We start from the raw sequence: 27,638 nt of genomic DNA on the forward strand, positions 1-27,638 counted from the left end.
GTGGATGAAAGAGAAATGGTGTAGGGGTGATCCTGAAGGAAGAGTACAGTGAGAGTGTAGTGGAGGTGAAGAGACTTTCTGATAGGGTAATGAACGTGAAGCTGGAAGTTAAAGGGGTGATGATAAATGTCATCAGTGCTTATGCTCCACAAGTGGGTTGTGAGATGGAGGAGAAATAAAAATTCTGGAGTGAGTTGGATGAAGTGGTAGAAGGTGTACCTAGGAATGAAAGATTGTGAATGAATAAAAGGTGATTGAGACAGGCTTTAATGGGCATGTTGGTGAAGGGAACAGAGGTGATGAGGAGCTGATGGGTAGGTAGACCTTAAGGAGAGAAATGTGGAAGGGCAGATGGTGGTAGATTTTGCTATAAGGATGTTGGCAGGGGACAGTGTAGATAGACAGCATCAGATGGTGGTCTGTAGGATGGTTTTGGAGGTGAAGAAGAATAGGAGGAAAGTGAGGACTGAGAAGAATAAGATGGTGGAAACTGAAGGAGGAAGACTGTAGTGTGAGGTTCAGGGATGAGGTCAGCCAGGGGCTCGGTGGTAGTGAAGAGGTGCTGGATGATTGGACAACTACTGCAGAAGTGATAAGAGATACAGCTAGAAAGGTACATAGTGTGACATCTGGGAATAGAAAGGAAGACAAAGAGATGTGGTGGTGGAATGAAGAAGTGCAGGAGAGCTTAAGGAGAAAGAGGTTGACAAAACAGGATTGGGATCGTAAGAGTGATTAGAAAAGTATGCAGGAGGCATATGAGGAGCTGTATGAGAAGTTGGACATTAAGGAAGGAGAAAATTATTTGTACCGATTGTCCAGGAGAAGGATGTGCTACAAGTTCAATAAAGGGTGGAAATGGAAATGTGTTGACTAGTGAGGAGAGTGTGTTGAGAAGATGGAGGGAATATTTTTAACAGCTAATGAACGAGGAGAATAAGAGAGAGAAGGTTGGATGATGCCAAAATGGTCAAGGAGGAAGTGGATAGCAGCAATTAGGAGGATAAAGAGTGGAAAGTCGGTTGGACCAGATGACATACCGGTAGAAGCTTGGAGATGTTTAGGAGAGATGGCAGTTTAGTTTTAACCAGATTGTTTAACAAGATTTTGGAAGGTGAGAGGATGCCTGAGGAATGGAGAAGGAGTGTGCTGGTACCAATCTTTAAGAATAAGGAAAATGTGCAGACCTGCAGTAACTACAGGGGACTTGTTGATCAGTCACACCATGAAGTTATGGGAAAGAGTAGTGGAAGCCAGGCTGAGAGAAGAGGTGATCATCTGTGAGCAACAGTATGGTTTCAGGCTGAGGAAGAGCACTACGGACGCAATATTTGTTTTGAAAATGTTAATGGAGAAGTATATAGAAGGTCAGAAGGAGTTGAATTGTGTTCTTGTGGATTTTGAGAAAGCGTACGACAGAGTGCAGAAAGAGGAGTTGTGATATTATATGAGGAAGTCAGGTGTGTCAGAGAAGTATGTGAGGGTGGTGCAGGACATGTATGAGGACAGTGTGACAGCAGCGAAGTGTGTAGTAGGAATGACAGACTGGTTCATGGTGGAGGTTGGACTGCATCAAGAATCGGCTCTGAGCCCTTTCCTGTTTGTAGTGGTGATGGACAGGTTGCAAGACAATGTCAGACAGGACTATGGACTGTGATATTTGCGGATGATATTGTTATTTGTGGTGGGAGTAGGGAGCAGGTTGAGAAGAGCCTGGATAGGTGGAGGTTTATGGATGTGGTGAAGGAAAGACATGGCGGTAGCTGGTATAAAAGAGGCAGATGTAGAGGACAAAGTAGTATGGAAACAGATGATCCACTCTGGCGACCCCTAATGGGAGCAGCCAGAAGAAGAAGAAGAAGAAGAAGAAGAAGAAGAAGCAGCTTTTTATGAAATGCAACACAGATTAAGCAGCCTATAGTTTAACATATGCAAAGTAACATCATTAGGCTTGAAACCTGATTGTAAAATATAGAGATTTGTAAGAGCATATTTTGTTTAATACACCTACTATTTGTTTTAATATTACAGTATATTTATATGTCAAAAGTTTGGAAAAACACCTAGTCTATGATAAAGGTTTAATCACTTTTGAGACAAATGCATGTTCCTTTTGTTTAAATGCAACAAACTAGGAAAAAGCCAAAATACAAAAGAATTGGAGTGAATGACTGGAAAAAACTTCTGTGGAAAAACAAGTCCTGACATTTCTGGATCTAACAGAAGAATTGATGTAAGACAGAGAACAGAAGAGAAGATGTTAGCAGACTGCCTCACACAGTGGAATATAGGAGGTAAAAGCTTAATGGTTTGTGGTAGTTTTGGAGCAGGGAAGGTTGCAGACTCATTCCAGGTAAAAGGAATACTGAACCAACATGGCCAACATTCCATAATTTAGTGCCATGCAATTCTGTCACCATACAACAATACTATGACCTGAAATAAACGTGCATCTCAATAAATTAGAATATCATTAAAAAGTTGATTTATTTTAGTAATTTAATACAAAAAGTGAAACTCATATATATTCATCACACACAAACACTGATATATTTTAAATGTTCATTTCTTTTAATTGTTGATGATTATTATCTCAGAAAATGTGAATATTACTTAATTTTTGAGCACAGAAATGTTGGACTACTGAAAAGTATGAACATGTACAGAACTCAATACTCGGTCGGAACTCGCTTTGCATGAATTATTGCAGTGGCATGTAAAGCGATCGGCCTGTGACGCTGCTGACATGTTATGTAAGATCAGGTTGCTCTGATAGCGGCCTTCACCTCTTCTACGTCTCATATCTTCCTCTTTACAATACCCCATGGATTCTTTATGGGGTTTAGGTCAAGTGAGTTTGCTGGCCAATCAAGCACATGGATATCATGGTCCTTAAATCAGGTATTAGTCCTGTTGGAAATTAAAATCAGCATCTCTATAAAGCTGGTCAGCAGAGGGAAGCATGAAGTGCTCTAAAACTTCCTTGTAGATGGCTGTGCTGACCTTGGACTTGATAAAACACAGTGGACCACCACCAGCAGATGACATGACTCTCTAAACCACCACTGACTGTACATATTTTACCCTGAACCTCAAGCATCTAGGATTCTGTGCCTTTTCTCTCTTCTTCCAGACTCTGGGGCCTTGATTTCCAAATGAAATGCAACATTTTCTTTCCTTTCATCTGAAAAGACGACTTTGGCCCACTGAGCAACAGTCCAACCCTTTTTGTCCTTTGCACAGGGAAGACACCTCTGACGTTGTCTCTGGTTCAGGAGTGGCTTTACACAAGGAAAGCGTCAGTTGGAGCTCAGTCTTTCCCTGTGATTGTGTAGCCTGAACCAGATTGATACACCATTTAAAGACTCAGGAAAACTTTGCAGGTGTTTGGATTTAATTCGCTGATTAGAGTGTGACACCATGAGTCTCCAATATTGAACTTTTTCACAATATTCAATATTCAAATTTTTTGAGACACTGAATTTTGGGTTTTCATTAGCTGTAATCCATAATAATCAAAATAAAAATACATAAACACTCGAAATAAATCAGTCTGTGTGTGATGAATCTGTATAATATACAAGTTTCACTTTTTGTATTGAATTACTACAATAAATCAACTTTTTAATGATATTCTAATGTATTGAGATGCATATGTATACGTCCCAGCTCTGTAAGTGTTATTTAGAGAGCAAACGGCTGGTTGGATTTTTATCTATCATGAATTGATCGGCTTAGTCACCACATCTAAATTCTACTGAACTGGATCACAAGGTCAGAAATAAATATTAACCGGTGAATAACATCTATGGAAAGTTTTACAAGAGGCATGGCAAAGCATTTCAGCTGGAGAAACTGTCCAGATGCCAAGAGTGTGTGAAGCTGTTAGTCATGCTAAGGGGAATGAAAATAAAATTCTGTACATTTATATATATATTTGGTCAAAGTAAACCTTAATACCATCAAATTTCTTAGTTTTATTGCATCAAAATGACTTTTAAATAAATAAATTTAGCATTTGCAAGCTTTAATCCAGAGATTATGATTACAAGAGAGCTTTTAGTCTTAAGGTCACAGGGTTTCTCTTTAACATGTTTCCTATTTTTAGCCTACTGCACATGTTACAGAGTAACTTGGTTATCAATGCCTGAATAAACATTTCAACATGTTTAAATTAACACTTTACACTTTATTAACAGAGCAGTTCAAGAGTATTTTGTATTTGAAAGAAAAGTTAAATAAAGATTTTTTCAGTGTTTATTTAAAGTCATACAATCTGAATAAAAAGATGCAAGCATTTATTATGAAGATTACAATAGGGCTTTTTTTTTTATCTAAGCAAACCTATTACATAAATAGATTTCATGATTATTATATACTTTTAATGGTTATCTCAGCTAAGGTTAAACAAATAAAAAAATGTAAAAGAAAGAAAGAAGGAAATCATATCAAATACACAAAAATTTAAATTTTATTGTCTGTATTGCAATAAGAATTTCAGTAAATGTCCTGAGAAAAAATATTCTGATATGGCTAAGTACACAGGTGAAACTGGAGTTATTTTGGAATGATTTGACAAGATAGAGTAAATCCAAGGCCACAGTAGTTCTATAAAACCCCTCACTCAATGCAGCTAGAGCAGTGTGAAATCATGGCTCTCCTGTGGATTCTCTCTTGCCTCGCCTTTATTGGCGCAACATACGGTATGTAACTTTGAATTTAATGTTTTCCTGTTTTTTTTCAACACTGCATATATTAGTTTAGGTTTAAAATTCATTCCAAAAGAAAGAAATGTGTATGTGTGTTATTTGAAGGTTGTGGTGTTCCCGCCATTTCTCCTGTCGTTACTGGATATGCCAGGATTGTGAACGGTGAGGAGGCCGTGCCACACTCATGGCCCTGGCAAGTGTCTCTGCAGGTAAGACTCACCCTCCTATCTCTTCTCATCTCTACCATGCAAAATTCCTCTTACAATACACATTTGCTGTAAGAGAACTTGTTTAACTAGACTTCGTTTTCTTGCTGTTTTCTTCTCAGGACAGTACCGGCTTCCACTTCTGTGGTGGTTCTCTTGTTAATGAGTACTGGGTCGTGACCGCTGCTCACTGCAATGTCAGGTAGGGACAGAAAAATGAGCAACCCCACAAATCAGTGTAAAACATGACAACTGAGAGGCTTTGGTTTTCTCAAAAGACACTTCTTAATATTTATTTATTTGCTTGTCTTTCCAGTGAATAAAATGATAAACCAAAATATCATAAATGTCATTACAAGATTACACTTTTTTGTTTGCAGAACCTCACACGTTGTGGTCCTTGGAGAACATGATCGCTCCTCTAATGCAGAGAACGTTCAGGTCATGAAAATTGCAAAGGTTTGTGTTAGGGCTATGAAAGTGCATGAACTTATAGATATTAATTAGAACACAGAAAGTTGAGGTTATGATGAAAAAAAACTGTTTCAAATGAACTATTAAGATACCACTACTACTACTAATAAAAATTATATCCATTCTCTTTCCAACACAGTCTATCAGACACCCCAAATACAATTCATACACCATCAACAATGATGTTGCTGTGATCAAACTGGCCACTCCTGCCCAGCTCAGCCCCCGTGTCTCTCCTGTGTGTTTGGCCGAAACCAGCGACAACTTCGCTGGTGGCTTGAAGTGTGTCACAAGTGGATGGGGCTTGACCAGATACAACGGTAATGCAACGTTTGTGATGACTGTCTTAAGCTACACTATGCTTTAACTATATCAAGAGAAATTTTGTTCCTTTATTCCACATTTATTCCTTTAATTTGAACTCTCTTGTTCTCTTTTAGCTGCCAACACTCCTGCTCGTCTGCAGCAGGCCGCTCTGCCACTGCTGACTAACACCAACTGCCAGAGTTACTGGGGCAGTAAAATTACTAACCTGATGATCTGCGCTGGAGCCTCTGGTGCTTCCTCCTGCATGGTAAAATTAACCACCATTAACTATTAGTAAAACAAGTGAAACCAATTCAAATTTTTAGGGTTAAAGGAAAAAACACTGTAAATGTTAGAGGATTAGACTGAAAATATATGAAACTTTTATAAAAAATAAATATATTAACAAACTAGTCTGCTTCACCACACTGTCCGGTCAGTAAAAAAATATCTATTTATTTTATCACTTTTAATATGTGCTAATTATATTAGGCTTGTGTTATTTAAGTCTAAGCAAATGAAGCACACAGTATGTAATAAATATTTTTATTTGTTAAAAGAAATTACAAAAAAAGCTGCTCTATCAGAAAAAGGCCATCATATATAGCATGCCTTTCGGTTATTAATCTACAGCTGTTAAAAAATAATCTAAATAAAATACAGTATGGATAACAGAGATTACACTGTATATAGCAGGTTTTAAATAAGACATTTGACCAAATATTAAATATGTAAACTTTTCACAACATTCAGTCAAATGATCAGCTTAGCTTGATTTAGTTGAACAACTAACATCAGATGAAAATAAATACTTGTATAGTAAAGAAAAAAGAAAAGAATGTATAGCATGAATGTACAGTACGGAAAAAATAAATTTATTTTATTTATATAGCACTTTTAACAATCGGCTTTGCCTCAAAGCAATTGTTTTCCACATTTAGATATAGTCTAATATTATTACAAATAACCAGAAATTTAATGTATGCATGTGTTTTCGTTCTTCCTTGTTTCAGGGTGACTCTGGTGGTCCCTTGGTGTGCCAGAAATCTGGAGCTTGGACCTTGGTTGGTATTGTCTCCTGGGGCAGTGGCACCTGCAGTACATCCATGCCTGGAGTGTATGCTCGCGTCACTAGCCTTCGCTCCTGGATTGACCAGACCATCGCTACCAACTAAAGCCTTTACGGCCATGCTGTTCTGACTGCATTCTCTCTTTCTTCCTTATAAATAAAGAAGAGATTGTTACAATGCATCAGTTGTTTGATTGTTATAGTTTCTTTTAGATGCAAATTGGAGATATTTTAGTAAAATAGTTATCCAGCACCTACAGGAAATATTGGTCAAAGAAAAATCCTAGAGGCTGATTTCTTTAAGCAAATCATTGCATAATAACAGGGTGGAAAAACAAGTGAACAAACAAGTGAACAAAAAACACATTTTATTCATGCAGCTAACTATTTAAACTATTTTTTCAATTACATTTAGAAATAGACAAAAATATTTATTGTATTGGATATAGACAAACCAATACAATAAATATACAATAAAACAACTAAAATAAATATTAATTTTCATACAGTGTTTATTAAAAAAACTGTAATGTAATTTGTAAACAAAAGTTAATCTTTTAGGTTAGCAAAGAGTTATATTTTACTGGCCACACTTTGAGAAACAACTTCTAAAAATATTACCATATGCTCTAAAAGGTCGAAAGTATATGACACCCAACAATTACACCCATATGCAGTTCTTCTCCAATCTGTAGACACAAAGTTCAAAGAAAACAATTTATAGAACTTAGAAATAATAGAAAGACTTCTTCAGTAAGCATTACAATAAACCTGTTTGAACACCACAGTCATCTTGTGTACAAACTAATTTACATAAAGACATCAGTTGTCAAGAAGTGGAAGGAGATAATTGTCCTGCACAGATCACAGAATCCAAATGAACACTTTTGGAATAAAGTAGGATACAGACTGCATGCCAAATCTCTATCAGGAGCTAAGCTTGAACCAGGATTGAATGCATGGGCCACAGGGATTTAGAATGACCCAAGAGCAAAGATAGACTGGAAATGTAGTTTAAGTTTTTATTTGTATATTAATTGGTTAATTTAATACGTGAAATTTCAAAACAAAAAAAGAAAAAAAGAAATTCAAACCAAAAAGTCACAAAAATCTTGAGCAAATGAGTTCCAAAAATAAAGAGCAAAAGGACAACAGGAGAAACCCGAGCTCACAATGCATACACAATGGGCTGACTAAACAATACAAGGACCAAGCAACAAACCAAGGCAGAAGGTACACTAAAATATACTGATGGTTATAGGATACAGGTGAAAATATTTGATGTGAGGCAAAACGACACACTGGAGACAGAGGAGAACACAGACAGAAACAAAAGAAAGGCAGAAGTCCTAGCAAACTCAATGCTCAAAAGCAGGGTCTGATCTCACTCATACTTCTGTGGCTGAATGACATCCACACAGACATGCTCCAAAATCTGGTGGAAAATCTTCCCAGAAGAGTGGAGGTGTATATAAGTGCAAATGAGGAATACATTTGTATTTATTTATTATTGTAAACAAGCACATATGCATGAGTAATATTATGGTGTCTACAGGGTTTTGCACATATACTGTATACAGTCTAGTGTATAAGGATAAATGCAGTGAGAATACTATTTATTAATTTGCATTTGCATAATTTAACATTTTATTTGCATAATATATTGCATCTGCATAAATTATTTTCTCATCTTTACCAGGCAATATATTTGACCTGAGACGAAATAAAATTCCCACATGGCTACAGAAGATGAACCAACCATGACAAGCTTTGCTAGTCTTCAAGATCTCTGGGTAAAAGAACGTTAAACTAATAGGATAAACAAGAAAATAAACATTAGGCTGCGTTGGCAGCGGCGCCGTGGCTTAGTTGGTTAAAGCGCCTGTCTAGTAAACAGGAGATCCTGGGTTCGAATCCCAGCGGTGCCTTTTGACTCCAACCTCGCGAAGCTTGTCACAATATATTCCCTCACCTGATTTGTATCAGTCATCTTAATAATCAGCACCCAAACCTCAAATAGTATTAATTATGATTTATTCACTACCAAAACGGTTAAACATTTTATCATTTACAAAAAAGACATGGCAGCCGGTAAACACTGAAGTGTCTCATCCACTGGAAATAATCTATACAAATAATTTACAGTTTCAAATCTTATTTTAAGACATTTGAACTCTCATCCTTCTACATAGGTCTGCATAGGCAAAATGAGCAGGCTTTAAAAAAAAAATGTACAGCTTAGAGTAACTGATACAGTGCATGATTTCTGGCAGTTTGATATTTAAGCATCCATTCATTTATTACATACTCAATCAATATATCTGTAAAACAAAAACAAAAATGTAATGCTATGCAGTTCAGTGGCTTTGCACAGATATTTACAGTAAAGTTTTGGGACAACTTGCTTGTTTCCTGAAATGTCCCAATTGTTTATAGCGACTACAAAAACACCTCAAAGTTACACAGGACATATTACGAGAGGAAGGAAGGTTGTCTGGAAAGAAAAAGTTGATCTGTTGAGCTGCTCTGCACAGTGTTAGACTGAAGGGTTTTAGAGATGTTTTAGCTCTAAAATCCTTGCATGGTGTTTCTTGGAAAAGGAGAAAGTGTGTGCCGCAGTTATGAGACTTTCTGATTAACATGTAGTTTAATATGTCGGGATTTAATATTAATATTTTTGAATTTATCTGAGCATGGTCAGTCCTCATAATGTTACATATTAATTTGCAAACCAAAACTGTCTAGAAAGCTAAGTGTCCCCAAACTATACATCTGCATTGTATAACCAGTAAAACATGCTTTTCTTTCAGTAGCATAACAGTGATAATTGCGCCATGAAATATTCGTAAGGTTTAATATTTGTGCGTGAAGGTTCACCTGAAGTCTCTATAATTAAACAAACAAAAAAAGGTTGTATGTTTGGAATTCAATCACATTATGAGGAATAAACATAAGAATGATTAGAGTAAAATAAAAAAGCACATTATCTTCATAGAAAATAACATTATTAAGTAGTAAGTAACAAATAGTTTTAGAAATAAGGTATAGGGTATTTAGCAAAGCCAATGCATTCCTGAATGCCAAATTTCTAGCTGCCCCTAAAAGAGGTAACCAATGCTACAAGGTACAAGGACATTTCTAACTACCAAATAACAATAAATATATTCAACATTAGTCTTACATATTTTATATATATATATATATATATATATATATATATATATATATATATATATATATATATATATACACACTACTATAGCAACTACTATAGAAATACACAAAGGCACTTAAATATTTTAGGCCAGAAGTTATAACCTATTAAAGTATTTCAGTAAACATAAAACGTAGAAATCGTAAAAAAAAAAAAAAAAAAGTAACATCTATGGCAATTGCATTTTAGATGTTAAGGTGACATTAACGTAAGTATATCAGAAAAAAAGAAAAAGAAAGACATTATACAAGTCTTATAGATATTTGTGTTTGAATATTTACCAAAGAACCATATTTTGGGGCTTTACAACAATAAGAGGGCCACTAAAATAAGATGTTTTAAAATATCATGATACAATTAAGGTGATAAACAAACAAACAAAAAAAAAAGTCAAACAGGTCCAGAGGCCTTGCGAATGGAAGAAGGTTTGTCTGTCCATTCTCTTGGTGTTATTTCTTCAATGGGGTCAACTTGAGGGAAAACCACAAAAAACAATCTCTGACCCAGATACGTGGCCCACTCTGTAGCAAACACAAGATGTGGTCATTTGCATAAACTTTAAACAGAAATATAGTTTACATTACAAAAAATACAGTGAAAGCGTATGAAAAATGAACATCTGGGGACACTGACATGAGTTTTAGAATTTGTTAGTATTTAATATTTCTGACTTTTTCTTTGATAAGTGTTTTGATAGATTTGTATTGTATAATATTCTGGGTTCTTTTTAGATTTGAAATACTCTAGTTAGTCCAGATTCATTCTAACACCTGGGTCTAAACCCTAAATGGAATCTTGGGTTATTCTCTTTCATGTTCCATACTGTGCATGTTACAGTTAATCCCGGATATTAATAATCTGATGTTTAGCACTTTGAACTGTCCCAAAACCCTGGGGTAACATTTTTATCTGCATATTTGCAGTGTCAACGACCAGGGTTGGATAAATACAGGTGTTTACATCAGTGAGAAAAATATTGCCATGTTAATCCTTCTTGGCTGTTGTCCTAATTTGACCCCAAATACTGTTTACACAACACTTTAGGTTTCTGTAACGTTACATAATATGTGATACGGTCCATACACTGTTCAATTTCTGAATAGGTGTCTGTTGCTAAGCATTTAGATGAACCAACCTAACACAGCATCATTTTAAACTTAAAAACTGATGGGAAATGCAATGTGGGGTTAACAGTTTCTAACCCTGGGTGAAGAGCAGTGGTTAAAGCTTTTAGCTTTTATTTAGTTTGTATGTTAATGCACAGTCCAATAGGAATATGGCCTAATTTTTCACATAATTTCCCACATGCCTTTCTAACAGCAATGATCAGTTTTTCCCTACAGTAATGCAAGTTTCAATACATTTACATAAATGTCATATATGTAAAAATGTTATAGTTTCTAAATGGTTATAATTTAGTCTGACGTTTGATATACAGTTGGTGGGCAATGATGAGTTTAAATGTAACATGGTACTAAATCAGATACATTTACATTTTATTACATAAAACTTACCAATGAAGTTATAGATACACTTTGGCTTGTCTTTCCAGTGCACTCCTAGAAAGTATACAGGTACTCCAGTGAGCATAATGACCAGTCCCACTCCGCAGACCACAGGCTCCGAGTGCAGACTGAAGCCCAACAACAGGACCCAGAACAGGAGGTAACACACAGGAACAAACAAACTCACCTGTGCACGGGATGCAAGAAGAAATCAGACATGAAATGAGAAATTTAAATTGTTACTTTTCTAAAAGTGTGTAAAAAGCGTTAAAAGATGTGTTACAGACAGTCAAAAAACAGCTTTATAGAAATACATCTTTAAATCCCACAAGATAGCTGATTGTGGGAAGGAAAACCAATACATTTGGGTAGAAAGTGGCCTCAAAAAGGAAGCCATTACCTTCTGAATAAAGTGATAAACTAATTACAATTATACAGATAAAAAATGAAAACAAACAAACAATAAGTGTTTAAAGTCTGTTCATTATGAAATAGAGTACAGGACAGTATTTATAACTACAGCAGCAGTTCTTAGAAGAGTGTGTACATTTACAGTATTCAGTATACTACACTAACAGCAGAGATTTCTCCTTTGTACATCTGTGTCATGCTGCTACCATGACATGCTGGTTAGGACACATAAAGAATCACCTCAGCATTCATTTCTGAATAGGTATTTGTTGTAATGATACCTTGATTGGCCTGTAAAGGTTTGGCTTCTTCCATCTGTAATATAGTAAGCCAGCAATAGTGACTCCATAGGAGAGGTAGTTGATGAAGGACACATAATTTATAAGATTATGTGTTTCACCAATGCACATGATTACAATTGTGGCAGTGCACTGTGTAAGAAGATGTGAGAAAACAGGAGGAATGGAGACAGGATTGGAAAAAAAGACAGACAGACAGACAAAGGTAAACATTAGAACATGCAGATACCAAACTGGTGTAAAACTCAACTATGACAAAAACAATATATTTTTCTTTGTCATTGAACAACTCACACAGACAAGCAAGGCTGGAATAGGGGTACAGCTCTTAAAGTGTATCATGGCTAGTAAACTGGGTAGATGTCCTTCTCTTGCACCAGAGAAACAAAGTCTGAAGGTGCACAAAAACACACAGTAAAGCATATACAAGTATAAAAATACAAAATTAAATTAAACTCTTTAACCATAAGTAGTTAGAAAATGTTTAGTGAGAGCAAAATGGAATAATCTGGAAAGTGATTTTGAATAAGAAGTCCTACTAGATAAGATAAGTAAGATCAGTCAAACGAACTAAAAAACAAAGAACACACACATGCACAAACATAATAATAACAAGCTGATGAAGGGTCAAGCACTGCCATTTGACATCTCCAGGGGCTTAAGCTCAGGTAACTTGTGTCAGTTTCTAAATACTTGTTGGTAGGTGGTCTGACTATGATAAATCAGTTGTAAATGTATGGTTTCCTGTGTACCCCTGTCTCTCTACCAAAGTCCTTGATAAGCCAAGACCTTAATAAACATACCCAATATGAATGAACAGCTATGTTGGCTTCTGATTTTATGGGAATTGAAAAATTACAGCTATGCTTCATTTACTCCACTTTGAGAATCACTGTACTATGCTTATAGTAAATGTAAGTCACAGAAATTCCAGAAGGGGCAGCCGAAATATTGGGATGACTAAGCTGACCTGGATGAGGTGAAGAGATAGCCGTTGATGCCTCCGAATGTGGAAAGTGCCACAGAGATGGGCATGAGAGTGGAGAACATTCCAAGCAGCTTCTCTCCAAATGTCTGTTGGTGTCAGAATGTAGCACAGTCAAGACAATTATTGAAAAAGTCAGCTACAGAAATGAGATAGTAGATAGGTACCTAAAGTTCTGGATAATTATGTCAAATCACTTAGAATAAATTTTTAGACTGAACCACTAGGTGAAAATCGGGCTGACAGCTTGCAAGGGGAAAGAATGTGTTGTGTACTGACCACAGCCACAGCATTGGAGGACAACAGCTCTTCCGGAGACATGGCGGCGAAATAGGCGATATTGGTGAGTGTGTACACAAAGGTCACTAGTGGAATGGAGATGTAAATTGCACGTGGAAGGTTCCTGAAAAGACAGTAGCACTGCTGTTTAAACACTGCACTGCTGACAAGAATATTGTTCAACAGCATTTACACATGTGAAGTAATTTTTTTAAATACAGTTAATTATAAATATTTTTCGATTTTATCATTTCACTGGCATGTAAAACATTACCGACTGAGAATGTGGTAATAAATGAACAGTGTATTTATATTCTATCAGTCAAACAGCTGATAGGCATGCTTGGGACATATTATGAGCCTCTTCATTGACCAACAATGTTAACAAAATTTTGTCCATCTATTCATTTTTTATACCGCTTATTCACAGACTTACAAACACATTCACACACAAATAATTTAGAGACGCCAGTCAGCCTAAAACGCCTTTTTTGGTATTCGGAATACCTAGAGGAAACCCCCAAAGCACAGAAAGAACACTGCCTATTGTCCACAAAGCACCATTTAAAACATATTCGCAGTAAATTGTAACTGCACCTGATTAATTCCTTGATATACCCATGTGTTACTAGTAGCACTAAAAAGCCCTTTGGTTTCTTCTTGGTAACAGCCAATAAACCAATATCAACCAAATTTTTTAAGACAACAAATAAGGAGTAAGAAGTCCAAACTCACCTCCTGGGATCTACCACCTCTTCTGTGACATAATTGAGAAAGTTCCAGCCACTAAAGGCAAAGGACGCTTGAAGGAATGCCAAAGCAATCTGTCCCACTGATGGCGTTTTATAAAACTGAAATGCAGTTTGAGGTGTAAGACCCTCATAATTACCTGTGGAGATAGGACATTATAACACTTTTTATATCTATGTTTAAATACTTTTAGATAAAAGACATGTCATTGCTTTAGGATACTACTAAAATTTCTATGACACTTCCCAGGATAAAGCTCAAGATGAATGAAGTTTGCTATAATGAGACTTCGACTGTTCCACATCCTTGTGCATTTATTTAGTCAGGCAGCAAATGGTGGCTCTTGTGTAATTACATTCCTAATTTAGGTTAAAATATTAACTATATTCCAAATAAGATCTAGCAGACAGTAACGGAAGCCGGAACACAACAATATCATAATTACTCAATGTGATTATTCTATTATTCCACTTGACTAGTCATGTTTCCCATTAACATTCATAAGCTGTTAAATGGTATCTGGTGCTACATTTCTCTCACCTTCATAGATCTGGAGCAGTCCCACAACTATAATGAGGCCCAGTGCCAGCAGCTTCCCTACAGTGAAGATATCCTGGATACGTGTGGCCAGACGTACACTGAAGCAGTTCACCCATGTCAAAAACACTGCAAACACAGTTACACACCCCAACACTATAAAAAGCAGATCTCTAAAAGATTCATTTGTATACAATATTATTTGTGTATAATTTCTAATCTAGTGATAAACTGGATCTTGATGCTTATACTATAGTGTAGTATTTGTATTTATTCAAAATAATACACCCTTTAAAATGCTAATAAATTGACTTCCTTCTATTTAATAGGAATGTATGTTTTAAATGGTTTTACTGTTTACGAAATGCACTAATTTTGAACTAACAATAAAGCAGTTTCTGCAAATACTTACAAGTTTTTGGTTTTTACATTTTTTCACTCATAGGTATGCATCATAATATAGAGTATGTTTTTCACCTGGAAGTGACAATCAACCACAAAAAACTAACATTATATCACCTAAACCAAGTACTGATGAACATTGTTATTCTGCGCCTGTAGCTAGCTAACCATGTTGATTAGCAGAAATATTACTAGCTTCTAGTTGCTGAATAGCAACTTCCTTGTACCTGGATGTATACATTTATGACCAGACAGGTGTCTTTACCTCATCTAGGTAGTTGAAAGATAATGTAAAAATAGAAGTAAGAAAAAAAAGAAAGGGGGTCCATTCTGTATAAATTACAGATAATTATACTTTTATAGCTAATATGCTTGGATACTTGAAAACAAAAGCTAACTTACAACAAGTCTCAGTAATTACAAATATTAGATTTATTCTTTGGTGCTTTTATTAGTTTCCTTTAACTATGTTATATGGCAGATAAAATTAAAATAGAAGCCAGTCACATTCCTAACATTACTTTAATAAGGCAACTGCACAGGAAGCTGGTTAATTCCAGGATAGCAATATTTATGCAGTTTTTAAAGCACAGAGGTTGTAATCATTGCACAAAAGTACCTCATGGATGCAGATGAGACAGTTATGCGTTAAAAATATACAGAAGAAAAAGGGGAGAAACAACGTTGGAAAGCTACACTATGAATTAACTTCAAAATTAACACTAGCTTGTAATGAGAAGAACAACAAAAAAAAAAAAACGTTTAATATAGTGTACTAAACTCATATTAAACATATGAAAATAAATAGCATTAATTTGCAGACAAGCAGCCATTCACAAACATCTGCTAGGAAACTACAGGTACCTCAGTCTGTAAGAGTGCATGAAGAATAGTGCAACCATGGGAAACACTTAATGGTCCATTGACTTATTGCTCCAAATTCCAGTTGACCAACAGACATTTGAAATCAATCATTTGAGATTGCTTTTTGCCAAGACCAGTAGAAAAGTGGCAAAAGAATTCCGAACGCAAAAACAAAAACACCATGAGAATGTGAGAATTCTTTAAAAAAAAAGGAGGAGTGGAATTCTTTCAGCTCATCCATCACTGTCCCAGTGACTCTCTTTTCCGACATGTTTTCTCTTTCCTCTCTGTGAAACATAAGGTCTGTTCTAACCAAGACTAACAAATTACTGTGTGGTGTAACAGCACAAACAGAGAGGGCAATGAGCAGGTCTGTGAAAAGATGGAGCGCCTCACTCTTTTACAGAACTCTTCTCTTGTGTGGGCTCCACTAACAAAAGTAAGTAATTAGAGGTTATGCAATAATCACACGCCTATTCGTCTTCACCGCAGCACAGTCAAGACAGTCAAGTGCTTCGCTCTTATGCCTCACTGCCCCTTGTGAGAGTTTGGCCTTATCCAAAATAAATGTGCTCTGCATGTGACATGTTGGCCGTCTACTGTTCTTGTTTTGGTTTTTATCATTCAGTGTTTTTTTTAAACTCTCATTACATTGCCACTGTTTCATGGAAAGTGGCTGCTGGAACTCTGCAAAGGTGGGATGGCTGATTGGCCAATTAGGCAGGTTGGTATTTCTAAAGAACACTGAGCCAAAAAGAGTAAGATTTACTTCTAAGTGCTTCACAGCTTCTTAAGCTCTGCTAATGAACAACCCCATTAACAACCTGAAATATGCCTTAACAACTCTGTGGGCTTGAATATTGAATAAATACTGCTGTTGTACTCTATTAACACAGCTTGCCTTAGAGATACTGAGAAGTATAACTATTACATTATTGTCAAAGTGCCTACTATTCAAATGCATGCACATAATACCGTCTTGGTGTCCATGTTAGTATCACCGTAATAAAATCAAAAACAGCAATTATTGTCTTCACTAATTTATTTGCTTGTTTCTAAAGAAAATATAGTATATTTTCAGTTACAATTTCAATACAATTTCTGGCTTCCGGCTCGAAGTCATTATAAGAGTGGCCTCTAGAGGCGAATCACGGACACCACATGAGATGGCACGCTGCACGGAGAGCGCTATATGTATTATTTTTATAATTTTACAATTATATTTATTAATTAATATATTCATATTTATTTAGACATTTTCATGATTCAGTACTGTTTTTTGTTTTTTTTTCCATTTTATTTGTGTAATAATGTTGAATAACATTGGAGTGTTTGGTTTTATCCAATATGCTTTAATCGGGTGATTAATTGGTTATCGGCAAGTATGATCCGACCTAGCTATTGGTATCGATAAAATCCACTACTGGACGACGTCTACCATTTACCTTGGAAAAATAAAGAAGTGAGTGTGAAAAATCAATAAGGCCAACAATAAAGTGTTGCTTTACTCACATATGCAGACGGTGGAGAGCATACGTGTGGCCATATACGGTGGGACACAATTGGAAAACGCTGGCTGTAGGACGTAGTTGGAGAAAGTGAGGGCTATTACAGCAAGAGTAGTCGGATACATGATCAGTACTGCACTCCATAAAAGCAGGAATCTGGAAGAGGGCAAAAGAGAAAAGGGATAAGACATATATAACCCAGCTGTAAAAAAAAAAAAAAACCTAATTATAGATGCTGTTGGAGATATTTAGACTTTTACAACAAAAATTTGGTTAGCAATTAGGAGCATGGGATGCTTTTTTTTTTTTTTTAAGAACTGCATGTTTATTTAAAAGATTTGAAAATATTAGGAATACCGATTAATTGCATACCCGATTAAGCCTCCAAAAATCTCTGTAACATATGAATAGTCTCCCCCTGACTTAGGGATAGTGACCCCAAGTTCAGCATAACAGAGGGATCCAAGAGCAGCAATGCACCCTCCTAATGTCCATACCACCAGTGCCAATCCAACAGATCCTGAGTGTTCCAAGACCCCTTTAGGAGAGATGAAGATCCCAGAGCCAATGATGTTACCTGCAAAGAGAAGGTGTGATGTTATACCGCCTCAGTTGCAATTCTAATTTCTAATTTAGATATATATTATTATTAGATGTATTATTATTATTATATAACATTATTAGATATATAAGATATATTGATGTTTGAAATCACTATAACTAATCAACTATATTAATAAATAAATGATTCTTTTAGTATATAAGACATGATAAGAGTCGAAACTATAATCTGATACTTAAATAGGCCTTATGAAATGGGTCAATAAAAGATCATCATAGTAAACATTGTAACATACACTACATGGACAAAAGTATTTATAAACACCTGGCATCTCCAGCCATATTGCACCGGATGTCTTTGGATGCAGTAGTATGAAACTTTCCCTTCACATGAACAGCATGACAAGGTGCACAAAGCAAGCTCTATTAAAACTTGGTTTAAATGATTTAGAGTGGAGAATATTGAATGGCCTGCTGTAAAGCTCTAACCTAAATTCTACAGAACACCTTTCTGATGAATTGGAATGCGGACTGCACCCTAGGCCTTCTCAACCTACAGCAGTACCTGACTTTATCCAACACCCTTGTGGCTGAATGGGCACAAATCTCCACAAGCATACAGTAAAATGTAGTAGAACATCTTCAAAGTGGAGGTTATTATAACAGCAAGAGGGAACTGAATGTGGAATGAGATGAACATACAAATCTTATGGTCATGTCAATCTTTTGTCCATATAATGAAGTTACTTACTAGTGGGAATTTGCCAAGAAAGATTATATGATAAAGATGACAAGGAGGGAATTAAATAACGAGAATTAAATTCGAGAGTTCTGTTCTCTGAATGCCCTGATTGAAACTCATTGAAAACTCATTAAAAACTACTATAGTAGAAAGCTAGAGTAAAAATAAGTATGTAAATGATCCCTCTATCAAATGTTGGCATTGTGGCCAACCTCAGATCTTCAAGATAATCTTTACCTGTGCAATGTAAAGGGTTTACTAATATTACAAAGCCGGGTTTGTCTATAGAGTGCAGCTATAATATGCAGAAATTTAGGCCATGCCACATCAACAAGCATTTCAGTCAAAGATCAGGAGGCTGTATAAAGAAGAGGTGCATTTCCTGTGGTTTACAGGTCACATAACTGTGCATTTCACAAAAGTAAATATGAGCAAATTTTGGTCTTAGTGTTTATTAACACTATCTAATTTGGCCAGTCAGTGTTCAATACATTTTTACAATTCTTAAACTGACTTTTTTGGAAACAGTTAATTAACCTAACCTAATTAACCTAATAAAACCTAATAAATGACTTCACGCTGAACAGAACAACAAAAACCCTCATAGAATTTGAGATGGTTTTAATAGTTATAATATGAATTGTGATTGTTTTAATGGAAACTGTAATGGTCTCTACTAGGAATCTGCTGTCTTATATCTAGTGGATACCATTAAGTGGATACCAACAGTTTTGACGAATTGTAGATTGCATTTTGGTATCTACTGGAAACCAATATTTACTATTTGGACAATTGTTTTCAATGCACTTTGTAATGGAAACTGATTGGTAATGGTTTTAATGGTTAACAGTGAATCAGTTTTAATGTTGTTTTCTGGAATTGTTTTTTTTTTTTTTTCAGCCTAGTGACATGCTGATATGATACTTTTTCAATTGTGACAATGAGCAATATTAAATGGAAAAAGAATATGTAAAAATGGCTTGTTATTTGCTGGGAAATAAAGAAAACAGGCAATTATGGCATGGCTGATAGTACTAATTTGTCATGCTATTCATGTGTGTGTGTGTGTGTGTGTGTGTGTGTGGTGTTGTGGTGTGAGTGAGAGATAGAAAGAGAGAGAGAGAGAGAGAGAGCGAGAGAGCGAGAGAGAGCGAGAGCGAGAGAGAGAGAGAGAGAGAGCTGTGCTTTATCTACTTAAACAATTGGAAAGCATTTAGAGTGAGACTAGAACGGACATTTTAACTTCCTGTGGTTAGTTCAACAACAACGAACTCCAAGCCGGACTCCAAACCCTCAGTCAGAGGCCTATAGGTCAGGCGGTGTTGAACTCAATACAGGAGGTAAGTATCCATGAATCTCAAACATCACTATACCATTACTCATTTCACCTCATAAATGTTATAATATCGTTAAAGAAAGAAGTACTTCCTTGTATTTACTTGTAACATGAGCTCAATGCATGACTGTATAGATGATTGTACACGGTATAACATTAACCTCATTATTAAAATGCAAATATATATAATGCAAAAACAAAGTACAGTATAAGAAAACATTATTGAACTTTTATAGCACAAATTCTGTGTTTGTAAAGATTTAACAGTAATCAATAATAATAATAATAATAAGAAGAAGAAGAAGAAGAAGAAGAAGAAGAAGAAGAAGAAGAAGAAAAAAAAGAAGAACAAAATAAAAAAAAATTCCATTGGTTTCCAAACTTTATACATATCCAAAGTTTGGAAGTTACATGTATCTCAAGAATAGTATAAAGTTTCTTGTTGTTGCTGTTTATATGATTAATAATTAATAATTAACTAGAAAAAGACGAAGAAGGAAACAATTAATGTTTTATTTTGCAAACTAATCTAAAAGTTTTTGCACGTGCACCAGCTCACCTATAATGATGGTGCACGCGCTCAGCAGTCCTATTTCTTTCTTGAGAGTCACGCGCTCCGGGATCGTGTCGCACTTCACCGCTCCGTCTTTCATGGTGCTCGGCTGAGCCTCGTCCTTGTGCTTGGCGTTCCTTTGCCGCTCCGCTCCATGCATTTCAGCGCGCAGCTCCAAAAGCAACCTCGTCTCACTCTTTCTCTCTTTCTCCTTCCCTCTCTCCTCCTCTCTTGAACTGCTTTCGGAGCATTGATGCACGGTGAAAAGAAGGCGCATGCGCAGCATCCGCCGCCGTCCAGGACGGAATGCTAACGACTCCTCAGGAGTGAGCGCGTAGAAGACTAGTTGACTGCTCTATATAAGGAAATGGCGTGTGACTAATGGGTTTAAGATGGGTTTCAACAATTCGACTGATTTGTGGTTTTGCTGTGAGGTAGCTCTCATCTCATCAACACACTAATCACCCATCACATGGAGGTCCACATGGAGGGTGTGGGAATTTGTGGTCTATTTTGCTCATCACTCAGTAACTTGAAATGTGTCATTCCACGTGATGGTGAACATCTACACACACAGTCAAAATCCCAATCCCAGTCTAACAAGATTACTCTTAACTCCATGTACAGTTCCTGAGAAGAAACCTATATAGGAATCCCATGAGCACTTAAGAAACGTTTTACAACGAAGCAGCTTCCTCACACTCCTATTCAGCATTGAAGGATCTCTGGCGTGGAATTTAGTAAGTCAAGTCGTGAATTTGTGCCGTGGCTTTTCCCTGGCTAACAGCACCGGTCACACAATGAAGGGCCCTGGATTCAGTTGATCCCCGCCAGAGAGCCTGTTCAAATTGGAGCTGCTTTGTAAGCCGGCAGGAAGGCCCAAACACTGCCAACAGTGTGCGGTCCTTAAAGGAAGAAGTCGAGCAGAAAACCAATACATCACAAGAACCACCAAGGAAAGGAGAGAGAGCGAGAGAGAGAAAGAGAGAGAGACCAAAGCTGAATGAGTGAGTCGCTGAAACAATGAAAACGTACTTCCCAAATGCCTTGAGAGTCGAGTTGAACTCTAAAGCACCTGAATTTATTCCGGTTTGAAATTAGGACACATTGAAAGTCACTATAATATGGCATTTACAGTGGTGGATAAAGTACACAAACAATGTAGTTGAGTTAAAGTAAAGATCCACTCGGTAAAATATGACTCCAGTAAAAGTGCTCCCTTTACACTTTCACTTAAGTAAAAATACAAAAGTATTCACTGTCAAATGTCGTATCCAAAGTACTATGATTTATTACGGCTATAATGTTCCTATTATCGTTTTTTTGTCACAAGACTGTTGCTTAATCAATTCAGTTTACGTGAAAAGGCTCTAATGTTACTTTTAGCACACCGATCTATTAATAAAATACTAGTCAAACATTAATTATTAATAAACAATTATCATAAACCTAAAACTTTTTTTGCAATTCCTTTAAAAGAATCGAGCAAATAAGTTCACAGGTGTTAAAGCAAGAGTTTTTCTATCATTTATTCCTCTCAAAATGTTCTTCTTGCTGTTGAAGTGATGCTGGACTGTATGTTGGTGTAAGTAGATACCACCAAGTGGTAATCAAAACGAGTTCAAAACAGACCGTGAGCTCTACCCTGGTTGGTGGATTGCTGTGTGATTGACCAGTTACGTTTTTATCCGCTCATAAATAAAAACGAACGACTGGATTACGAATGTTAAGTACGATTTTGCCATTGACTTTAACATGTAGTGAAGTTAAAGTTTCCCCAAATGGAAAAACTTTAGTAAGCTACAGATACGCAAAAAAGCTATTTAAGTACAGTAACGAATTACATTTATGTTGTTACTGTCCACCACTGGGCATTTATGGGTAAAAATTCATCTTAGTCAAACATCAAGACAAACAGTCACAAATATGCCAATACAAAAGGAAAATTGAAATCAGTCAAATACACCAGCATGTGTGCATATTGACTAATAGAACAATACAGAACATTATATTTATGTATTTCAGCTCAAGTTATCATCAGCTATGTCTTGTTAGACTGTTCCTTTACACATGCAGGGAACATTGACTAGTTTAACTAGACACATCAATGCATTATGTACCCAAAAATATATACATTTTTAATTTTATTGCTTCTTTGAAGTGTTCAGTGTGTAAAAAAAAAGGGCAGGTATACGTGATGGTGACCAGGACATTAGAGACACAGTTCATCAGGACTGCACCAGAGTCAAACCTTTCCTTTTTGTGCACGGTTTACGCTCATTATAAACAGTTCATTCAGTTGGAGTGGGCTTCTTTATTGTAGAACAGCAAGAGAAGAGTTTAAATTGCAGTGTATTGCAGTAACAATGACTAAATGGTGGAACAATGCCTGGTGCTCAATTGCTTCAGAGTCGTGCATGGGTTTCCTCCAGGTTCTCTTGTTTTCTCCTATCTTCCAGAAACATGCTGGACTGGCTACAAACTATGCCCCTGGTGCGACTTACTGTTCAAATGTGTGTGGAGGTTGTCGTGCAATGGGCCGATGTCCCATTAAATTACAGATGATAAATGAACTTATGTTCTCAGATACAATAAAAACAAAATCATCAGGTATGAGGTTTTTTTTTTTTTAATTATTATTAATTATACTGAAGAACAACATTTTGGAACAAAATGAAAACAAATGCCATTTGACTGAAGTAAATGTTTGATTTGAATTAGAGTCTCGACATGGCAAGAAAGTAGTGTGTGAAAGTCTTTGCACCATGGCACATGGCAGAATATCATGAAAGTACATCATGAAAAAAAGCCCAGATGTGCTGAGCAGTGGCCTGTCCAACAACAGGCTCCAGTTCCTCAACAGAGACATTGCTGATCATATGGATGCTAGGGAAGTGCTGGAGTAGGGCCATGGCCTTTACCTTGCCAACCCCAGGGATCTGCTGTACCAGGTTCAACACCACTGGGTCCAACAATCTGGCTGTGCTTCTTCTGCGGAACGGGTTCTCCTTGCTTTCTCCATGCACCTGTGGAAAAACATTTTGAAATAGAAGATTTAAAAAGAATGATAAACTAAATGCGATTGAACGGGAGTCTAAATTGTGAAGAAAATAAGTCAGAGTCAAAGAGAACATAATAGGTGAATTGTAATATTTGTTTCTTCAATATCTATGTGTGTGTTATTTTCTTTTTCTAAACCTCCAATTTAAATAGCAATTAACCTTTTTTTTTTGGCGGGATCCTGCAAATCTAGATTGTACAATTACTAGTTTCCTCAGGAAAACTGAGGAAAAGATGAAAAAACACCTACCATTTTCTATGCCGATTTTAGTAATCAAATATTCTACCGATTATTCCAACGATTAATCGAGCAATCGCATAAGTACTACTTTATTTTTTATATTATCAAGCAATACTAAATATATAAAAGAAAATAAGATGGTTCTCTTAAAATTAGCAAGTAATTTTTTCCTTTTTTTAAATTTAAAATGATTATTGCTGAAATTGCCAACAAAATAATCTAAAATACTAAACCCATTTAGTGAATTTAATTGTCATATTACATCTACAAAAAAAATCTAATAAAAATAAATTATTTTAGATTACTCATTTAAAAAAAAAAAAAAAAAAGAAGGAAACACACTGTACAAAGTTTTCTCTATGGTTTAGTTTTAAATGATCCCAAACTTTGGAAACTTTGTCATTTTCTTTGGCCTGAATCCAATGGAATCCCCTTTCCGCCATATAATAATAATTATTTAAAAAATGTTCTGTTGGACTATTTCCCCCTCACAATTCTGAGTTTTTTTTTTTTTATTCTGACTATTTCTCATAAACATCCAACATTTCTGGTGCATCCACCGGTAACCATGTTTTCTGCCTGAAGTTTAAAGCTGTTGGTGTATAAACGATGCTCCTCTGCTTCATCTGTTTGTTCCATCTCCTTCAGAGCTGATTGTTAGACAGAGTTCTCTCCAGGGATCAGAGGCTCAGTTTAATACCATCAATTCTATTAATTGTAGATCGATATTGATTTTCAATGTGCAAAGCTTTTTTGGCACTACAGAGTTGATGCTGAGATTGGCAAAAAAATAAATCGGTATTGCGAGAAAAACAGACGGAAAACAAACTTTTTTTAATGTGTTGAAAACGGTCCTGCATAGGGATTTTCTTCTCGCCCCTCGCAGTTTTCTCCACGTTCCTTCATTTTTTTTTTTTCCATTCGACAGCGCCTTCTATTGTCTCGTATTGTCTGTGTTGTCTTGCATAGTCTAAGTTAAATGTTTAGTTATGTCTGTACTTTTGAGAGGCACCAACAGCTCGAACCAAATTCCCTGTGTGTCAACACACTTGGCCAATAAACCTGATTCTGAGTTTACCGGTCCAGAGTGCTCCAGAGTTTAGCGGGTGGTGTGTCAGTAAATATGGTCAGTGGGGAAACACAGTGCTCCATGTGTAGTTAAATAGACTAAACGTTTTTTTTTGTATTTGAATTACTCGAGTTATCGCTTCAGCCTTACTTCTGATTGACCAGGATTTTTTTTTTAAAAGAAGCAAATAATTTATATTTAAATGTTTTACTATATTGAGATCAAATCACCGTAAAATTTTGGAACGAATTTACACATACTGCCAACTGTTCAGTTCTTTCTGTATTAGAGTATGGTTATCAAGCCAAACTCTAATTCAACATGAAAGGTATCACACCCAAACAACCTGACATTAGTCTGTTTGAATAACTACGTTTATAGTGTCTGGAATTGTATTCATGTAAATAGACAAATAATGTACAGATACGGATACGTTACGACGACCCCATCATAAGTCAAAGATGAACCAGAATTAACTGAAGCAGATGATTTCACCGCTTCCATTATTCGCTCCTTGTCCTTCCACTACAAACATCGATATCGTTGAGCGTGATAGCTGGGTTTCACATGCTATGACTGTGACAGCCTTTCCTGCTTCATGCTGATTTATAATTTTCATTTTCTGATCTAAACTGATGGCTTTCCTCGTCTTTTTTTCACTACCAGCAGGAGACATACTTGGGCGCTTGGAAGACACGCTTTTATCACTAAAATTGCTGTTTGAAACCATTTGAAACAAAAAATAAACCATACTGAGACAGCTTTACTCCGTCGACCGCTAGTGAGAGTTGGGCATCACTATGCTATCGTCATCGAAAAATCGTAACTCAAGACCATCTGTATATTATGATGAGTTCCAAAAATTTAGTAAAGAAATTTCCCCACTGTGAGACAAATAAAGATACATCTTATGTTTTACTCAAGTTTTCTTTAAGCTTGAACACCAGTGTTTTAGACCTTGTAATTGCTTTTTAAATTACTGTTATAGAGCACAGTGCATTTATTATGAGCCCTAAAATATTTTGGGTAGATCTTTACACTGGAAAGTGACTTACCATTTGTGCAATAAGTTGAGCTGCCTCACAAGGACTAGAGACATGTAACAGGGTCAGGCCCAGCTCCAACACCACAAACTTCTGCAGTCCACTAAAGTACTGCTCACTGAGACGAGTCTTCTCCACCAAGACAATCCCATGGAAGTTACTATTGGCCTGCAATATAATTACCTTAAATTAGTAAGTAAAATTACCTGTAAATTATAACTGAAAATGTTCCTTGAAATGGTTTTCATATATGATATAATGTGCACAGTGTAATAAAGATTTAAAGAAAGTTAAGAGCAGATTAAATGACCATTTCCACCAGCACTTTAACAGAATAATTTCTTGTTGGTTAAAGATACAAACACTTGTGGACTGCTATTGGCAAAAAGTATAAATGCTTTACAGATTTTTTGACTTCTCTTTATGCCAGAATCCCTCTCAATGCTACTTGCATCATACGATGTGTCAATTGTGTTTAACAACTTTAAGTTAGCCATGCCCTTAATTTAGGTCTTCGTCAACGCTGACAACGCTGACAACGCTGAAAAAGAACCAATTGTTTTTGTCAAGACGAAGAGAAAATCAAAATCACATCATCAAAACTTTCACACTTACGTTTCGGAATCGAACGATTTTTCTTTTGTAGTCGTTCCCTGCCACCAGATCAATCTCGGACACATACAGGACACAGCTTTTGTTACTGAGGTGAAGGTCCACAACACCAAGCTCCTCCTCAAAGACAGCCTTCACACTCCCTGTGCAGCAAATAAAACACAGTAAAACAACAAAAACTGTAAGCAAGTATATTAGAGGTAAACAATTAAGAAGAGACAATTAGTCTTTATTAGGAGTTGAGATCTGTAGATAGGAAATAAAGATATCTATAGCTAGATATCCATCAAAATCTGGTCTTAATGATAAGTCTCCAACCCTGCAGCTGAAGAAGTTCCTATCTGCTCCACCATATAAGTGTTCTTCTGCTCCAACACACTCATATTAATTAGATGGTCAGTTAGTTCAGGTGAGTTCAGGTGGAGAAGGCCAAAGCAGGACATGGGCTTTACACACTAAGGGTCACCTTTAAAATGCTGCACTAGTGTGGATCCTCTCCACTTAGCGTTGATGATCACATGTCCATATGGAGGTACTGCGGTAACCACCACTGCTGCTGAGATCTTCGGCTCCATGGATGTCACATCAACACTACCATATTGACTTAGAGACAGCTAGTCTACCTAGACATGCCAATACAAGAGAAACTCCATTAGACTGCAGCTAACAGTGTACCAGTTAGCATCACAAGGATCCGTGCTAGCACAGTAGACAGCTCAAACTATCCAGCGTTAGCTATTCTATTCAGCCCAATTCTAATTTTCGAAAATTAATTCTGATATCATTTCAATGCAAACACGTGTTTCACTGTGCAACTCCTGTTTAACTCCAAGCTAACTCGCATCACCCCGGCTTGATATCAAATCTCGCGCTCGTTGACTTCCCACAAATCTCGCGAGGTTT

At 36.3% G+C, this 27,638-nt stretch overlaps 3 protein-coding genes and 1 non-coding gene across 4 annotated transcripts; 2 read left to right on the forward strand and 2 right to left on the reverse strand.

The window, feature by feature from the left end:
• Positions 1 to 4,547: 4,547 nt before the first annotated feature.
• Positions 4,548 to 6,946, forward strand: LOC124391985 (chymotrypsin A-like). Its single transcript, XM_046858664.1, has 7 exons — positions 4,548 to 4,703; positions 4,815 to 4,918; positions 5,038 to 5,117; positions 5,296 to 5,374; positions 5,529 to 5,709; positions 5,830 to 5,963; positions 6,709 to 6,946. Exons 1-7 carry the CDS (start codon positions 4,628 to 4,630, stop codon positions 6,868 to 6,870), a joined length of 816 nt encoding a protein of 271 aa, XP_046714620.1. The 5' UTR covers positions 4,548 to 4,627; the 3' UTR covers positions 6,871 to 6,946.
• Positions 6,947 to 8,618: 1,672 nt separating this feature from the next.
• trnat-agu lies at positions 8,619 to 8,692 on the forward strand. Its single transcript has one exon. It is a non-coding gene; the product is annotated as a tRNA-Thr (tRNA).
• A 1,417-nt stretch (positions 8,693 to 10,109) lies between these two features.
• On the reverse strand, positions 10,110 to 21,031 carry slc7a10b (solute carrier family 7 member 10b). The gene is made up of 11 exons (XM_046859832.1): positions 20,717 to 21,031; positions 17,891 to 18,095; positions 17,523 to 17,674; positions 14,748 to 14,873; positions 14,193 to 14,346; positions 13,458 to 13,581; positions 13,164 to 13,267; positions 12,488 to 12,584; positions 12,176 to 12,325; positions 11,493 to 11,670; positions 10,110 to 10,499 (listed from the first exon to the last, which is right to left on the reverse strand). Exons 1-11 carry the CDS (start codon positions 20,994 to 20,996, stop codon positions 10,369 to 10,371), a joined length of 1,701 nt encoding a protein of 566 aa, XP_046715788.1. The 5' UTR covers positions 20,997 to 21,031; the 3' UTR covers positions 10,110 to 10,368.
• Positions 21,032 to 23,323: 2,292 nt separating this feature from the next.
• On the reverse strand, positions 23,324 to 27,558 carry faap24 (FA core complex associated protein 24). The gene is made up of 4 exons (XM_046859833.1): positions 27,202 to 27,558; positions 26,739 to 26,878; positions 26,136 to 26,291; positions 23,324 to 23,736 (listed from the first exon to the last, which is right to left on the reverse strand). Exons 1-4 carry the CDS (start codon positions 27,308 to 27,310, stop codon positions 23,494 to 23,496), a joined length of 648 nt encoding a protein of 215 aa, XP_046715789.1. The 5' UTR covers positions 27,311 to 27,558; the 3' UTR covers positions 23,324 to 23,493.
• Positions 27,559 to 27,638: the final 80 nt, after the last annotated feature.

This window comes from Silurus meridionalis, chromosome 10 (assembly GCF_014805685.1).
Source record: "Silurus meridionalis isolate SWU-2019-XX chromosome 10, ASM1480568v1, whole genome shotgun sequence".
In the NCBI taxonomy this organism is placed as follows: domain Eukaryota; kingdom Metazoa; phylum Chordata; class Actinopteri; order Siluriformes; family Siluridae; genus Silurus; species Silurus meridionalis.

What these genes read in the sequence shown, in the direction of transcription:
- LOC124391985 (XM_046858664.1), top strand. Translation starts at nt 4,628, where the DNA reads ATGCAGCTAGAGCAGTGTGAAATCATGGCTCTCCTGTGGATTCTCTCT. An exon ending in GCTGCTCACTGCAATGTCAG is followed by an intron (nt 5,118 to 5,295) that starts GTAGGGACAGAA and finishes TTTTGTTTGCAG; the next exon opens with AACCTCACACGTTGTGGTCC. An exon ending in GGGCTTGACCAGATACAACG is followed by an intron (nt 5,710 to 5,829) that starts GTAATGCAACGT and finishes GTTCTCTTTTAG; the next exon opens with CTGCCAACACTCCTGCTCGT.
- slc7a10b (XM_046859832.1), bottom strand. Translation starts at nt 20,996, where the DNA reads ATGCTGCGCATGCGCCTTCTTTTCACCGTGCATCAATGCTCCGAAAGC. An exon ending in CCTCCAATGCTGTGGCTGTG is followed by an intron (nt 13,268 to 13,457) that starts GTCAGTACACAA and finishes TGACACCAACAG; the next exon opens with ACATTTGGAGAGAAGCTGCT. An exon ending in ACCTTTACAGGCCAATCAAG is followed by an intron (nt 11,671 to 12,175) that starts GTATCATTACAA and finishes TCCCGTGCACAG; the next exon opens with GTGAGTTTGTTTGTTCCTGT.
- faap24 (XM_046859833.1), bottom strand. Translation starts at nt 27,310, where the DNA reads ATGGAGCCGAAGATCTCAGCAGCAGTGGTGGTTACCGCAGTACCTCCA. An exon ending in ACTAGTGCAGCATTTTAAAG is followed by an intron (nt 26,879 to 27,201) that starts GTGACCCTTAGT and finishes TTTGCTGCACAG; the next exon opens with GGAGTGTGAAGGCTGTCTTT. An exon ending in AAATCGTTCGATTCCGAAAC is followed by an intron (nt 26,292 to 26,738) that starts GTAAGTGTGAAA and finishes ATTATATTGCAG; the next exon opens with GCCAATAGTAACTTCCATGG.